Source organism: Pseudophryne corroboree, unplaced genomic scaffold (genome assembly GCF_028390025.1).
Source record: "Pseudophryne corroboree isolate aPseCor3 unplaced genomic scaffold, aPseCor3.hap2 scaffold_749, whole genome shotgun sequence".
NCBI classification, from domain to species: domain Eukaryota; kingdom Metazoa; phylum Chordata; class Amphibia; order Anura; family Myobatrachidae; genus Pseudophryne; species Pseudophryne corroboree.
Genome location: NW_026970329.1, coordinates 106,008 through 123,555, shown reverse-complemented (window position 1 = coordinate 123,555; position 17,548 = coordinate 106,008). Strand labels below are relative to the sequence as shown.

At 49.4% G+C, this 17,548-nt stretch overlaps 1 protein-coding gene across 1 annotated transcript in view; it reads right to left on the bottom strand.

The window, feature by feature from the left end:
* Positions 1–17,548, bottom strand: part of LOC135040595 (transcription factor E2F4-like) — a 101,825-nt gene that overhangs the window by 68,298 nt on the left and 15,979 nt on the right. The window contains 1 exon segment of the mRNA XM_063954837.1: positions 3,433–3,476. Within this exon segment, the coding sequence (XP_063810907.1) occupies positions 3,433–3,476 (44 nt within the window).

Below are 17,548 nucleotides of genomic sequence, written 5' to 3'. Positions count from 1 at the left end.
CCAGCTTGTTGGGTGCATACAGGATAAATAGCGAGTCAGTTTTCCTGACTCCAGCCGTCCTGGAAACATACTTTTCACGGCCCTGACTACGTCCAGTAACTTGGAATCCTCCAAGTCCCAAGTAGCCGCAGGCACCACAATAGGTTGGTTCACATGAAAAACTGATACCACCTTAGGAAGGAATTGGGAACGAGTCCTCAATTCCGCCTTATCCATATAAAAAAATCAGATAAGGGCTTTTGCATGACAAAGCCGCCAATTCTGATACACGCCTGGCCGCGCCAAGGCCAACAGCATGACCACTTTCCACGTGAGGTATTGTAGCTCCACGGATTTAAGTGGCTCAACCCAATGCGACTTCAGGAAATCCAACACCACGTTGAGATCCCACGGTGCCACTGGAGGCACAAACGGGGGCTGACTATGCAGCACTCCCTTAACAAAAGTCTGAACTTCAGGCAGTGAAGCCAGTTCTATTTTGGAAGAAAATCGATAGAGCCAAAATCTGGACCTTAATGGAACCCAATTTTAGGCCCATAGTCACCTCTGACTTGTAGGAAGTGCAGAAATCGACCTAGCTGAAATTTCTCCTTTGGGGCCTTACTGGCCTCACAGTACGCAACATATTTCCGCCATATGCGGTGATCATGGTTTGCGTTCACTTCTTTCCTAGCTTTAAATAGCGTAGGGATAACTTCCTCCGGAATGCCCTTTTTCTTCAGGATCCGGCGTTCAACCGCCATGCCGTCAAACGCAGCCGCGGTACGTCTTGGAACAGACAGGCCCCATGCTGCAGCAGGTCCTGTCTGAGCGGCAGAGGCCATGGGTCCTCTGAGATCATTTCTTGGAGTTCTGGGTACCAAGCTCTTCTTGGCCAATCCGGAACAATGAGTATAGTTCTAACTCCTCTCCTTATTATTATTCTCATTACCCTGGGTAAGAGAGGCAGAGAAGGGAACACATACACCGACTGGTACACCCACGGTGTTACCAGAGCGTCCACAGCTATCGCCTGAGGGTCCCTTGACCTGGCGCAATATCTTTGTAGCTTTTTGTCGAGGCGGGACGCCATCATGTCCACCTGTGGCCTTTCCCAACGGTGTACAATCATTTGGAAGACTTCTGGATGAAGTCCCCACTCTCCCAGGTGGAGGTCGTGTCTGCTGAGAAAGTCTGCTTTCCAGTTGTCCACTCCGGGAATGAACACTGCTGACAGTGCTAACACATGATTTTCCGCCCATCGGAGAATCCTTGTGGCTTCTGCCATCGCCATCCTGCTTCTTGTGCCGCCCTGTCGGTTTACATGAGCGACCGCCGTGATGTTGTCTGACTGGATCAGCACCGGCCGGTGTTGAAGCAGGGGTCTAGCCTGACTTAGGGCATTGTAAATGGCCCTTAGTTCCAGAATATTTATGTGTAGGGAAGTCTCCTGACTTTTCCATCGTCCTTGGAAGTTTCTTCCCTGTGTGACTGCCCCTCAGCCTCGAAGGCTGGCATCCGTGGTCACCAGGACCCAGTCCTGTATGCCGAATCTGCGGCCCCTTAGAAGATGAGCACTCTGCAGCCACCACAACAGCGACACCCTGGCCCTTGGAGACAGGGTTATCCGCCGATGCATCTGAAGATGCGACCCGGACCCCTTGTCCAACAGATCCCACTGGAAGATCCTTGCATGGGACCTGGCGAATGGAATTTCTTCGTAAGAAGCTACCATCTTTCCCAGGGCTCGCGTGCATTGATGCACCGACACCTGTATTTGTATTAGGAGGTCTCTGTCTAGAGACGAAAACTCCTTGGACTTCTCCTCCGGGAGAAACCCTTTTTATCCTGTTCTGTGTCCAGAACCATACCCAGGAACAGTAGACGCGTCGTAGGAACCAGCTGCGACTTTGGAATATTCAGAATCCAGCCGTGCTGTTGTAGCACTTCCCGAGATAGTGCTACTCCGACGAACAACTGCTCCCTGGACCTCGCCTTTATAAGGAGATCGTCCAAGTACAGGATAATTATTTCGGCCATTACCTTGGTAAATACCCTCAGTGCCGGGGACAGACCAACGGCAACGTCTGGAATTGGTAAGGACAATCCCGTACCACAATTTTGAGGTACTCCTGGTGAAGAGGGTAAATAGGGACATGCAGGTAAGCATCCTTGATGTCCAGTGATACCATGAAATTCTCCAGGCATGCAATAATCGCCCTGAGCGATTCCATTTTGAACTTGAACCTTCGTATATAAGTGTTCAAGGATTTCAATTTTAGAATGGGTCTCACCGAACCGTCTGGTTTCGGTACCACAACATTTTGGAATAGTAACCCCGGCCTTGTTGAAGGAGGGGTACCTTGATTTCACCTGCTGGAAGTACAGCTTGTGAATTGCCGCCAGTACTACCTCCCTTTCTCCGAGGGCAGCAGGCAAGGCTGATGTGAGGTAACGGCGAGGGGGAGTCGCCTCGAACTCCAGCCTGTATCCCTGTGATACTACTTGCAGAACCTAGGGATCCACCTGTGGGCAAGCCCACTGGTCCCTGAAGTTCCCGAGACGCTGCTCCCTCCACCTCCTGCCTTATCTCCTCCCTACATCACCAGCCTAATCTCCTCACCGCTCCGCCATACACCTCCAGCCTCATCTCACTGCTCCTCCCTACACCTTCAGCCTCATCTCCTCCCTACACCTCCAGCCTCATCTCCTCACCACTCCTCCCTACACCTCCAGCCTCATCTGATCACTGATACTCCCTACACCTGCAGCCTCATCTCTTTACCGCTGCCAACTACACCTCCAGCCTTATCTCACAACACCTCCCTACACTGCCTGCCATATCTCCCCACCGATGCATCCTATGTAGTACTTCACCGCTCCTCCCTACACCTCTAGCCTCCTCTACAGCCTCATCTTCTCATCACTCCTCCATACACCTCCATCTAATGGGCCCTACACACTCAGCGATTTCAATGATCGATATGAACGTTCTCGTTCACTAATGAATGAGAACTCGTTCATATCTGTCAGTGTGTAGGCACCAATGATGAACGATGCGCAGCCCCGCGCTTGTTCACCATTGGTGCCGGGTCGCTTGTGCATGCAGACCAATATGGACAATCTCGTCAATATTAGCATGCACGCATATGGAGCCGGGTGACGGGGGCAGTGAAGAAACTTCACCCCCCCCCCCCCCGGGTCGCCAGTCTGCCAGCTCGGCGGCGGGTCGCCTAATAAGTAGGGCCCTTTAATCTCCTCACCGCTGCTCCCTACATCCCAAGCCTCATCGCTCATCCATACTCCTCCAGCCTCCCTACATCACCAGCCTCATCACTACACCTCCATCTTAGTCTCCTCACCGCTGCTCCCTACACCACCTGCCATATTCAACACCAGATGTCACCTGATGAAAGAGTAGGAAGAGAAACCTTTCCCGTCCCATCCACTGACCTCGGAAGCAGCGGCAGATGTCCTCATGGGTCAGATATGCCAGAGTGTTCACAGTTAGAGAAAATAAATGACAGAAGTAAATAATGGGACAGCATTACGTACAAACCTACAGTGACTGACAATTGTACATGGATACTGCTCCTATATTGGAGGGGAGTCGTGGCTACAGCAACCCATCGGCTGGAATAGTCTGCTACTAGCACTGGGGGGCACAACCCCCAATGCAGCAGACGCAGTGTATAGAGAGAGAATGGTAAAAGCCCTGCAGTGGGGGTGGGGGAATGGGGGGTTTATATCTGTGTTGTAGGGGCTGTGTGTGTAGGTATATAAAAGGAGAGTTCTGGTAGACTTACAATTGTTACCTCTTTCTGCGCGGTACATTAATTCCATAGGGAAACATTGGGGTGTACAGTGGATCTTGATCCAGAGGCACCAACAAGCTAAAGCTTTAGGCTGTCCCAGGATGCATTGAGGCCTCCTCTATAACCCCACCTCCAGGCACTGTGAGCTCAGTTTTGTTAACCAGTTCAATGCAGGAGCAGGTAAGAAGGCAGATGTTAGTTACATAGAACCACATTGTCACGACAGGAGTAGAGACAAGCGGCTAATGCCATACAAACCCATAGAAGCTAGGTGCGTCAGGGCGGGCTTCCTGTGGAACTCAGTGTACCTCGCAGAAAGAGTGTTAACCATGGTAAGTCTACCATAACGTTCCTTTTCTGCAGCAGTATACATTGGTTTCCACAGGAAAACATCAGGGATGTCCTAAAGCAGTTCCTCTAAGGAGGGGACGAGCCTTAGCGGGTATTAGAACCTGGTGTCCAAAGGAAGCATCCTGGGAGGTGGAAATCTCAAAGGCATTAGAACCTAATAAACATGTTCACTGAGGAACACATAGCCGCCTTGCACATTGTTCTGTGGACACGGCACGGCTGGTCGCCCAAGAAGGTCCAACAGACCGAGTAGAATGGGCTTTATTAGCAGCAGGAGCTGGGAGTGCAGCCTGCGCATAAGCTTGAGCAATCACCATTCTAATCCATCTGGCCAAGGTTTGCTTATTCGCAGGCCAGCCCCGTTTGTGGAAACCAAACAGTACAAAAAATGAATCTTACCTCCTAATAGAGGCAGTCCTCTCCACATAGATACGGGGAACCCTTAACACATTCACATAATGCTCTTTGGGGGACAAGTCTGAAGAGATAAAAGGCCGGAACCACATCTCTTGGTTAAGGTGAAAAGAGGACACCACCTTAGGCATATAACCCGGTTGAGTTCGTCGAACTGCCCGGTCACTGTGAAAAAAATCAATTAGGGTGGATGACAGGACAAGAAGCCTAAGCCCAACACCCGTCTTGCCGAGGCAATAGCCAGCAAGAACAGGATATTGGCTGTGAGCCAATTAAGGTCCACCGACTCAAGAGGTTCAATGGAGACTCTTGCAGGGCATTCAGGACAACAGACAAATCCCATGGAGCTACAGGAGGGACATAGGGAGGCTGAATCTGTTAGAAACCCTGAGTGAAAGTATGAACGTCAGGTATAGACGCAATTTTTCTCTGAAACCATACAGACAATGCAGATATGTGAACCTTGAGGGAGGCCAGACGGAGACATAAGTCAAGATCTTGTTGCAGAAAAGCCAGCTTCTGGAAGTTCTGAACGTAGGGACATTATAATTCTTATCAGCACACCAGGTGAAGTAAGAATTCCAGACCTTGTATTAAATCTGGGCTTGCGCCAGTTTACGGGCCTTCATATAGTTCGAATAACCGCCTCGGAAATCCTTTGACCCTCAGGAGTGATGCTTCAAGAGCCATGCCATCAAAGCCAGTTTGGCCAGGTCTGGGTAGACACAAGGGCCCTGTACGAGGAGGTCTGGTCGTTGAGGAAGTAGAAGAGGGCGCTCTGTCAATAGACCCTGCAGGTCTGAATACCACTGCCATCGAGGCCACACTGGAGCGACTAGAAGCAGTATTCCTCCTTGACTGAACTTCCATAGTACCCTGGTCAGAAGACACTGGAGGGAACACGTAGGGCAGGCGAAAGTTCCATGGAATGGCCAGTGCATCCACAAACGCTGCCTGAGGATCCCTGGTCCTAGATCCGAAGACTGGAACCTTGTGATTGTGTCGAGACGCCATGAGGTCTACGTCAGGTAGACACCACCTTTCCACTAGGAGTCAAAAAACTTCTGGATGAAGAGTCCACTCTCCAGCATGCACGTCCTGATGACTGAGGAAATCCGCTTCCCGGTTGAGGACACCTGGAATGAACACTGCCGATATGGCTGGCAGATGGCGTTCTGCCCCACAAAGGATTTTTGACACTTCTATCATTGCCATGCAGCTTCAAATGCCGCCTTGATGGTTTATGTATGCCACCGTGGTGGCGTTGTCTGATCGTACTTGAACAGGCCTGTACTGTACTAGAGGTAGGGCGAGAGATAATGCATTGAACATAGCCCTCTGCTCCAGAATGTTTAGAAGGAGTGATTCCTCCTTGATCCAATGACCTTGAAAAGAGTGTTGCTCCAACACCGCTCCCCGTTCCCTCACAACAGGCGTCCGCTGTCAGCAGAACCCAGTCGGGGACCCAGAAGGGACGGCCCCTGCTCTTGCTGGTCCTGGATTCAGCAGGTCAGTGACAGACGAACCTCCGGAGTCAAAGAGTGAGATCTGATCCAATGAGGCAGGCCATCCCACTTGGAAAGGATTAACCTGTAGTGGGCGGGAATGAAATTGAACGTACTCTACCATGTCGAAGGCCGATAACATCAGGCCAAGTACTTGCCTTGCCGAGTGTATCGGCACTCTGGTGCGACAAAGGAAGCATCTTATCCTGTCCTGAATCTTCAGGACTTTATCTGGAGACAGAAACAGTCTCTGACTGTGTGTGTCCAGTAGTGCCCCCAGGTGCACCATGCTCTGAGCTGGGACCAGCGAGGACTTCTTCCATTTGATAAGCCACCCATGGGCTTGCAGGAAGATTACCTCTAGTTGCATGAGACAGAGGAGGACTTTGTGGGAATTTGCCAGAATCAGCAGGTCATCTAGATACAGCAGGATGCTGACTCCCTGGCGACGGAGAGGAGCAGTCATAACAGCAATGACCTTGTGAAGATCCGAGGAGCCGTAGCCAGTCCAAATGGCTGAGCCTGGAATTGGAATAGAGGTTGCCATTAGCAAACCGCAGATATTGCTGATGCGACATGGCAATAGGTATATGCAGGTACGCATCCTGTATATCCAGGGATACCATATAGTCTCTGGGTTCCCTAGCCAGTACAATGGAGCGCAGTGTTTCCATATGAAACCTGGACACTCTCACAAACTTGTTCAAAGATTTGATATAGGCCGGAAGGACCCCTTGAGTTTCGGACACAGAGAGTGAGGTACCGGCACAATCACTCTTGTACTCCGGAGAGAACTCACCAGTTTGTAGAGTTTGCCCCTTAAACGGATCCGAAAGGGAGGGCAGTAGTGCAAAACTGGCGAAGGGGACATATCTTGAACGAGACAGCATACCCGTGAAAGACAACTTCCGCAACCCATGCGTCTGAAGTTGTCTTTAACCAGACCTGGGAGAACTGTAGAAGTCCGCCTCCCACGCTGGGGTCCCCCAGGGGGAGGCCCACCCGGTCATACAGCAGGCTTGTCTTGTTTATAAGGAGGCTGATAGGCAGCCCAGGATTGTTTCGACTTGGGCTTGGTGGATTTGGGAGCACGAGATTGTCTCGGTACGCCTGGCCTTTTGCTTTTCCTTGAGGCCGAGAGGAATGGAAGGTGGTACCTTTTGCCTTCTATGCAGAAGGATTAGTATTTGGGAGAAAGGCAGTCTTGGCAGCTGCTAATTAAGACACAATTTTATTCAGATCTTACCCAAACAAAATGTCCCCAGTGAAGGGTAGTACCTCCAAGGTCTTTTTGCAGTCTAGGTCGAGCTTCCATGACATCAACCACAGAATACAGCGAGCCAGGACAGAAGTAGTTGACGCCTTGGCTGTCAACACACCGGCCTCAGAGGAAGCCTCCTGAATGTAATAGGCGGCGGTGGTAATGTGAGACAGATATTGTCTGGCAGTGTCAGATATATCCTCGGGCAGCTCTTCCTCTAATGCCTGAACCCATGATTCAATACCTTTTGCGGCCCAGGAGGCAGCAATAGTGGGTCTACGTACAGCACCTGTCAGGGAGTAAATAGATTTCAGGCATCCCTCCACACGCTTATCTGCCGGTTCCTTCAGTGAGGTGACAGTGGTGACAGGCAGAGTGGAAGACACCACGAGACAGGTGACATGAGAATCCACCCACGGTGGGGTTTCCCGAGAGGATAGTGAGCAAAGGCCCGTTTTAGCGGAGGGAATTTCCTTCCTGGATTAGACCAAGGTTCCCGTTTGATGTCCACAAAATTATCAGAATGGGGTAACAGAGTTTAAACAACAGAAGGTGGTTAAAACGGTATCAGTTTTCCTTGCCACACTACTGGAATATTCCTCTTTGAAGTAAAGGCAGGGACATCAATCTGCAAGGAAGAATCCTCATCAGTAACACAGGATTCAGAGTCTGACAGGACCGCATGCTCCCCCTCCTCTTCAGATGAGACATCAGAGGTTTGTGGATTGTGAGGAGCTTAGATGCCCCAGAGACACGGGAGTGACCTGGGGTAGATTTCTGTCTAACCAGAGACTGATTCAACTGCTGCAGCTGGGACGACAATTTCTCCACCAAAGGCGGATTAACCATAGGGACAATATGAGATGGCAATGGCAGTGGTGGTCCCATAGGGGGCGCTATGAGTTCCACAGAGTACCCAGTAGGTTGGTGAACGCAGCCCAGGGTACCTCCATTGCAGGAGCTGCGGACTGACTGGGAGGCGTATGACAATTAGTAGAGAGACGTCATAGAACACTTCCCCTCTGGTAAATCCTTGGAGCATGCTCTGCATGATGCAGGAGCTTCCACTGATATCCTGCCCTTTCTGTTAGACATTATGTGAGAATGCAGCAACAGAGCGACGGCATAGGGCTAGTCCGCCCCCCATGTCGGTCCCTGCCCCGTCGCCCCAGTACAAAAGCATCGCACATCGGCAATGCTTTTGTACCGGAGGAGTAGCTCCCATCCAGCGCAGCTCCTCGGCGCTGCTCAGGTCATAGCGGCTGCATGTGACATAATGCAGCCGCCGTGGCCCACCCCCATCAGTCCGAGCACGCCTGCGTTGCCTGGACGACGCCCCTTAAATGGCGGATAAACGCCGCCGGCACGCCCCCTCCCGCCCAGCGACTGCCTCTGCCCGTCAATCAGGCAGAGGTGATCGCAGGGCTATGACAGCCGTCGGCTGTCTAGCATACGCCGATGCATGCGCACTTCAGACCTGATCGCTACTGTGCAAACACGCATAGCACCTATCAAGTCTGAATCAACCACTTCGTACGATAAAGCCAGACAAAGTATAATACCGGCGAGTAAATCTGGTATTATGTGACAGAGTACATAGTAGAATATGCGTATAGGATAAATACTGTGACGCACTATATTAGCGGACCCAGACGCACCTAGTCTCTTAGGGTACAGAATATAGTGACGGTTATATCTGGGAAACACTGAAAGTGAAACCACACAGCAGATACAAGCACACACAATGCAGAAATTATCACAATAACGCTGCACTGGACGTGTGTGTGTGTGTGTGTGTGTGTGTGTGTGTGTGTGTGTGTGTGTGTGTGTGTGTGTGTGTGTATATATATATATATATATATATATATATATATATATATATATATATATATATATATAATGATAATGTCATAGAAAACAAAACTAAACAAGTTTTTTTTTTACAGTATTTACCAGAGAGGACCAAATGCTGGGTCTAACACAAAATCTCAACAAAGATAATGTTCCACTGATAAATGCTTATTTAAGTGAGGAGGTAGTCTGTGACAGATTAAAAAAGTTAAAGATTAATAAGTCACCGGGTCCCGATGGAATTCACCCAAGGGTTCTTATGAAGCTGCACGCTGAACTAGCAAGACCTCTATTTTTGATCTTCACGGATTCGATTAAATCGGGTATGGTTCCCAAAGACTGGCGTATAGCGGAGGTAGTGCCGATATTTAAAAGCAAAGCTGAACCAGGTAATTATAGACCAGTTAGTCTTACATCTATAGTGGGGAAAGTATTGGAAGGTATTCTAAGGGACAGTGGTGGTCATTCAGAGTTGTTCGCTCGCTAGCAGATTTTAGCAGCATTGCACACGCTAGGCCGCCGCCCTCTGGAAGTGTATCTTAGCTTAGCAGAATTGCGAATAGAAAATTCTTAGTAGTTTCTGAGTAGCTCGATACTTACTCCTACACTGCGATCAGCTCAGCCCGTTTCGTTCCTGGTTTGACGTCACAAACACGCCCTGCGTTCGGCCAGCCACTCCCACGTTTTATCCTGGCACGCCTGCGTTTTTCCGCACACTCCCAGAAAATGGTCAGTTTCCGCCCAGAAACACTCACTTCCTGTCAATCACACTCCGATCACTTCAACGATGTAAATTCTTCGTTCGGACGTGAGTAAATCTACCAAGTTCTATGCTAAAATACTTAGCGCATGCACACTGCGTATCATGCGCATTTTTGCCTTAATCGCTCCGTTGCGAAAATCGGCAACAAGCGAACAACTCTGAATGACCCCCCCCCCCCCGTATTCAAAAGATCCTTGAAGTAAATAAGGTCATTAAAAGGAACCAACATGGATTTGTGAAGGACAGATCATGTCAGACCAACTTACTTGGCTTTTATGAAACAGTAAATGCAAACCTTGATCAGGGTAAGGAGGTGGATAATAAGAATTTACTTACCGATAATTCTATTTCTCGGAGTCCGTAGTGGATGCTGGGGTTCCTGAAAGGACCATGGGGAATAGCGGCTCCGCAGGAGACAGGGCACAAAAAGTAAAGCTTTCCGATCAGGTGGTGTGCACTGGCTCCTTCCCCTATGACCCTCCTCCAAGCCTCAGTTAGGTACTGTGCCCGGACGAGCGTACACAATAAGGGAGGAATTTTGAATCCCGGGTAAGACTCATACCAGCCACACCAATCACACCGTACAACTTGTGATCAAACCCAGTTAACAGTATGATAACAGAGGAGCCTCCGAAAGATGGCTTCCTAAACAATAACCCGAATTAGTTAACAATAACTATGTACAATTATTGCAGATAATCCGCACTTGGGATGGGCGCCCAGCATCCACTACGGACTCCGAGAAATAGAATTATCGGTAAGTAAATTCTTATTTTCTCTATCGTCCTAGTGGATGCTGGGGTTCCTGAAAGGACCATGGGGATTATACCAAAGCTCCCAAACGGGCGGGAGAGTGCGGATGACTCTGCAGCACCGAATGAGAGAACTCCAGGTCCTCCTTAGCCAGAGTATCAAATTTGTAAAATTTTACAAACGTGTTCTCCCCTGACCACGTAGCTGCTCGGCAAAGTTGTAATGCCGAGACCCCTCGGGCAGCCGCCCAAGATGAGCCCACCTTCCTTGTGGAGTGGGCCTTTACAGATTTAGGCTGTGGCAGGCCTGCCACAGACTGTGCAAGTTGGATTGTGCTACAGATCCAACGAGCAATCGTCTGCTTAGACGCAGGAGCACCCATCTTGTTGGGTGCATACAATATAAACAACGAGTCAGATTTTCTGACTCCAGCTGTCCTTGCAATATATATTTTTAATGCTCTGACAACGTCCAGTAACTTGGAGTCCTCCAAGTCACTTGTAGCCGCAGGCACTACAATAGGCTGGTTCAGATGAAATGCTGACACCACCTTAGGGAGAAAATGCGGACGAGTCCGCAGTTCTGCCCTGTCCGAATGGAAAATCAGATATGGGCTTTTGTAAGATAAAGCTGCCAGTTCTGACACTCTCCTGGCCGAAGCCAGGGCTAGTAACATGGTCACTTTCCATGTGAGATATTTTAAATCCACCTTATTTAGTGGTTCAAACCAATGAGATTTTAGAAATTCCAAAACCACATTGAGATCCCACGGTGCCACTGGAGGCACCACAGGAGGCTGTATATGCAGCACTCCCTTAACAAAAGTCTGGACTTCAGGAACTGAAGCCAATTCTTTTTGAAAGAAAATCGACAGGGCCGAAATTTGAACCTTAATAGATCCCAATTTGAGACCCATAGACAATCCTGATTGCAGGAAATGTAGGAATCGACCCAGTTGAAATTCCTCCGTCGGAGCACTCCGAACATCGCACCACGCAACATATCTTCGCCAAATGCGGTGATAGTGTTGCACGGTTACTTCCTTCCTTGCTTTAATCAAAGTAGGAATGACTTCTTCCGGCATGCCTTTTTCCTTTAGGATCCGGCGTTCAACCGCCATGCCGTCAAACGCAGCCGCGGTAAGTCTTGAAACAGACAGGGACCCTGCTGAAGCAAGTCCCTCCTTAGAGGTAGAGGCCACGGATCTTCCGTGATCATCTCTTGAAGTTCCGGGTACCAAGTCCTTCTTGGCCAATCCGGAACCACTAGTATCGTTCTTACGCCTCTTTGCCGTATAATTCTCAATACTTTTGGTATGAGAGGCAGAGGAGGAAACACATACACCGACTGGTACACCCAAGGCGTTACCAGCGCGTCCACAGCTATTGCCTGCGGATCTCTTGACCTGGCGCAATACCTGTCCAGTTTTTTGTTGAGGCGAGACGCCATCATGTCCACCATTGGTCTTTCCCAACGGGTTACCAGCATGTGGAAGACTTCCGGATGAAGTCCCCACTCTCCCGGGTGAAGGTCGTGTCTGCTGAGGAAGTCTGCTTCCCAGTTGTCCACTCCCGGGATGAACACTGCTGACAGTGCTATCACATGATTCTCTGCCCAGCGAAGAATCCTTGCAGCTTCTGCCATTGCACTCCTGCTTCTTGTGCCGCCCTGTCTGTTTACATGGGCGACTGCCGTGATGTTGTCCGACTGGATCAACACCGATTTTCCTTGAAGCAGAGGTTCTGCCTGGCTTAGAGCATTGTAGATTGCTCTTAGTTCCAGAATGTTTATGTGAAGAGACGTTTCCAGGCTCGTCCACACTCCCTGGAAGTTTCTTCCTTGTGTGACTGCTCCCCAGCCTCTCAGGCTGGCGTCCGTGGTCACCAGGATCCAATCCTGTATGCCGAATCTGCGGCCCTCCAATAGATGAGCACTCTGCAACCACCACAGAAGAGATACCCTTGTCCTTGGAGACAGGGTTATCCGCTGGTGCATCTGAAGATGCGACCCTGACCATTTGTCCAACAGATCCCTCTGGAAAATTCGTGCATGGAATCTGCCGAATGGAATTGCTTCGTAAGAAGCCACCATTTTTCCCAGGACTCTTGTGCATTGATGTACAGACACCTTTCCTGGTTTTAGGAGGTTCCTGACAAGCTCGGATAACTCCTTGGCTTTTTCCTCCGGGAGAAAAACCTTTTTCTGAACCGTGTCCAGAATCATCCCTAGGAACAGCAGACGAGTTGTCGGCATTAACTGGGATTTTGGAATATTCAGAATCCAGCCGTGCTGTTTTAGCACTTCTTGAGACAGTGCTAATCCCCTCTCTAGCTGTTCTCTGGACCTTGCCCTTATTAGGAGATCGTCCAAGTATGGGATAATTAATACGCCTTTTCTTCAAAGAAGAATCATCATCTCGGCCATTACCTTTGTAAAGACTCGAGGTGCCGTGGACAATCCGAACGGCAGCGTCTGAAACTGATAGTGACAGTTTTGTACAACGAACCTGAGGTACCCCTGGTGTGAGGGGTAAATTGGAACGTGGAGGTACGCATCCTTGATGTCCAAGGACACCATAAAGTCCCCTTCTTCCAGGTTCGCTATCACTGCTCTGAGTGACTCCATTTTGAACTTGAACTTCTTTATGTATAGGTTCAAGGACTTCAGATTTAGAATAGGTCTTACCGAGCCGTCCGGCTTCGGTACCACAAATAGAGTGGAATAATACCCCTTTCCCTGTTGTAGAAGAGGTACCTTGACTATCACCTGCTGAGAGTACAGCTTGTGAATGGCTTCCAAAACCGTCTCCCTTTCGGAGGGGGACGTTGGTAAAGCAGACTTCAGGAAACGGCGAGGCGGATCTGTCTCTAGTTCCAACCTGTACCCCTGAGATATTATCTGCAGGATCCAGGGATCTACCTGCGAGTGAGCCCACTGCGCGCTGAAATTCTTGAGACGACCACCCACGAGTCCGCTTGAGAAGCCCCAGCGTCATGCTGAGGCTTTTGTAGAAGCGGGGGAGGGCTTCTGTTCCTGGGAAGGAGCTGCCTGTTGGGTGTCTCTTCCCCTTTCCTCTGCCTCGTGGCAGAAATGAATAGCCCTTTGCTCTCTTGTTTTTAAAGGAACGAAAGGGCTGCGGTTGAAAAGTCGGTGTCTTTTTCTGTTGGGGAGTAGCTTGAGGTAAAAAAGTGGATTTCCCGGCTGTAGCCGTGGCCACCAAATCTGATAGACCGACTCCAAATAACTCCTCCCCTTTATACGGCAAAACTTCCATATGCCGTTTTGAGTCCGCATCGCCTGACCACTGTCGCGTCCATAAAGCTCTTCTGGCCGAAATGGACATAGCACTTACCCGTGATGCCAGTGTGCAGATATCCCTCTGTGCATCACGCATATAAAGAAATGCATCCTTTATTTGCTCTAAAGACAGTAAAACATTGTCCCTATCCAGGGTATCAATATTTTCAATCAGGGACTCTGACCAAGCTACCCCAGCACTGCACATCCAGGCTGTCGCTATAGCTGGTCGTAGTATAACACCTGTATGTGTGTATATACTTTTTTGGATATTTTCCATCCTCCTATCTGCTGGATCTTTAAGTGCGGCCGTCTCAGGAGAGGGTAACGCCACTTGTTTAGATAAGCGTGTGAGCGCCTTGTCCACCCTAGGAGGTGTTTCCCAGCGCGCCCTAACCTCTGACGGGAAAGGGTATAAAGCTAATAACTTCTTTGAAATTAGCATCTTTTTATCGGGGGCAACACACGCTTCATCACATACATCATTTAGTTCTTCTGATTCGGGAAAAACTATAGGTAGTTTTTTCACACCCCACATAATACCCTGTTTAGTGGTACCTGTAGTATCAGCTAAATGTAACGCCTCCTTCATTGCCAAAATCATATAACGTGTGGCCCTACTGGAAAATACGGTTGATTCGTCACCGTCGCCACTGGAATCAGTGCCTGTGTCTGGGTCTGTGTCGACCGACTGAGGCAAAGGGCGTTTTACCGCCCCTGACGGTGTTTGAGGCGCCTGGACAGGCACTAACTGATTGTCCGGCCGTCTCATGTCGTCAAACGACTGCTTTAGCGTGTTGACACTATCCCGTAATTCCATAAATAAAGGCATCCATTCTGGTGTCGACCCCCTAGGAGGTGACATCCCCATATTTGGCAATTGCTCCGCCTCCACACCAATATCGTCCTCATACATGTCGACACACACGTACCGACACACAGCAGACACACAGGGAATGCTCTTAACGAAGACAGGACCCCACTAGCCCTTTGGGGAGACAGAGGGAGAGTTTGCCAGCACACACCAAAAGCGCTATATATGACAGGGATAGCCTTATAATAAGTGCTCCCTGTATAGCTGCTTTTATAATATAATTTTTGCCACTATTTTGCCCCCCCTCTCTTGTTTTACCCTGTTTCTGTAGTGCAGTGCAGGGGAGAGACCTGGGAGCCGTCCTGACCAGCGGAGCTGTGTAAGGAAAATGGCGCTGTGTGCTGAGGAGATAGGCCCCGCCCCTTTTCCGGCGGGCTCGTCTCCCGCTCTTTAGTGTATTCTGGCAGGGGTTAAATATCTCCATATAGCCCCCGGAGGCTATATGTGAGGTATTTTTTAGCCAAATAGGTTTTCATTTGCCTCCCAGGGCGCTCCCCTCCCAGCGCCCTGCACCCTCAGTGACTGCCGTGTGAAGTGTGCTGAGAGGAAAATGGCGCACAGCTGCAGTGCTGTGCGCTACCTTTATAAGACTGAGGAGTCTTCTGCCGCCGATTCTGGACCTCTTCATGTTTCAGCATCTGCAAGGGGGCCGGCGGCGAGGCTCCGGTGACCATCCAGGCTGTACCTGTGATCGTCCCTCTGGAGCTGATGTCCAGTAGCCAAGAAGCCAATCCATCCTGCACGCAGGTGAGTTCACTTCTTCTCCCCTAAGTCCCTCGTTGCAGTGATCCTGTTGCCAGCAGGACTCACTGTAAAATAAAAAACCTAGCTAAACTTTCTCTAAGCAGCTCTTTAGGAGAGCCACCTAGATTGCACCCTTCTCGGCCGGGCACAAAAATCTAACTGAGGCTTGGAGGAGGGTCATAGGGGGAGGAGCCAGTGCACACCACCTGATCGGAAAGCTTTACTTTTTGTGCCCTGTCTCCTGCGGAGCCGCTATTCCCCATGGTCCTTTCAGGAACCCCAGCATCCACTAGGACGATAGAGAAATAATCTTTTTAGATTTTGCCAAAGCTTTCGACAGTACCACACGTGCGTCTTATCTACAAGTTGCAAGAAATAGGGCTAGGGAGCACAATATGCACTTGGGTCGGTAATTGGTTAGAAAATAGGGAGCAGCGCGTTGTGCTCAATGGATCATTTTCAAATTGGACTAAAGTACTAAGTGGTGTGCCACAAGGGTCTGTACTCGGACCACTTTTGTTCAACATTTTCATCAACGACCTAACAGTAGGTCTAGAGAGCATGGTGTCAATTTTCGCAGACGATACCAAATTGTGTAAGGTTATAAATACGGAGGGGGATGCTGAGTCTCTTCAGAACGACTTAACTAAACTGGAAGCATGGGCAGCAAAATGGAGAATGAGATTCAACACAGACAAGTGTAAGGTAATGCACTGTGGCGGCAAGACCAAAAATAACACCTACATACTAAATGGGGTAATATTAGGGGATTCTGTACTGCAAAAATACTTAGGGGTTCACATAGATAAAAAATTGAGCAGCAGTACCCAAAGTAGGAGTGCAGCAAAGAAGGCTAATAAGATATTAGCATGCATAAAAACGGGGAATTGATGCTAGGGACGAGAGCATTATACTCCCATTATATAAATCACTAGTGAGGCCACATCTTGAATACTGTGTACAATTTTGGGCACCATATTACAAAAACGATATCCTGGAGCTAGAAAAGGTTCAGAGGCGGGCGACAAAACTAATCAAGGGCATGGAGACGCTGGTATACGAGGAAAGGCTTGCAAGACTAGGCATGTTTACATTGGAAAAGAGATGATTAAGAGGGAACATGATCAACATCTACAAATATATAAGGGGTCAACACACAGAGCTCGGGAGGGACCTGTTTTCTGTAAGATCAGCACAGAGGACACGTGGTCACTCGCTTAGGTTAGAGGAGAGGAGTTTCCGCACATTGAGGCGAAAATAAGATTTTACTTACCGATAAATCTATTTCTCGGAGTCCGTAGTGGATGCTGGGGTTCCTGAAAGGACCATGGGGAATAGCGGCTCCGCAGGAGACAGGGCACAAAAAGTAAAGCTTTTCCAGATCAGGTGGTGTGCACTGGCTCCTCCCCCTATGACCCTCCTCCAGACTCCAGTTAGGTACTGTGCCCGGACGAGCGTACACAATAAGGGAGGATTTTGAATCCCGGGTAAGACTCATACCAGCCACACCAATCACACCGTACAACTTGTGATCTAAACCCAGTTAACAGTATGATAACAGCGGAGCCTCTGAAAGATGGCTTCCTTCAACAATAACCCGAATTAGTTAACAATAACTATGTACAATTATTGCAGATAATCCGCACTTGGGATGGGCGCCCAGCATCCACTACGGACTCCGAGAAATAGATTTATCGGTAAGTAAAATCTTATTTTCTCTATCGTCCTAGTGGATGCTGGGGTTCCTGAAAGGACCATGGGGATTATACCAAAGCTCCCAAACGGGCGGGAGAGTGCGGATGACTCTGCAGCACCGAATGAGAGAACTCCAGGTCCTCCTTAGCCAGAGTATCAAATTTGTAAAATTTTACAAACGTGTTCTCCCCTGACCACGTAGCTGCTCGGCAAAGTTGTAATGCCGAGACCCCTCGGGCAGCCGCC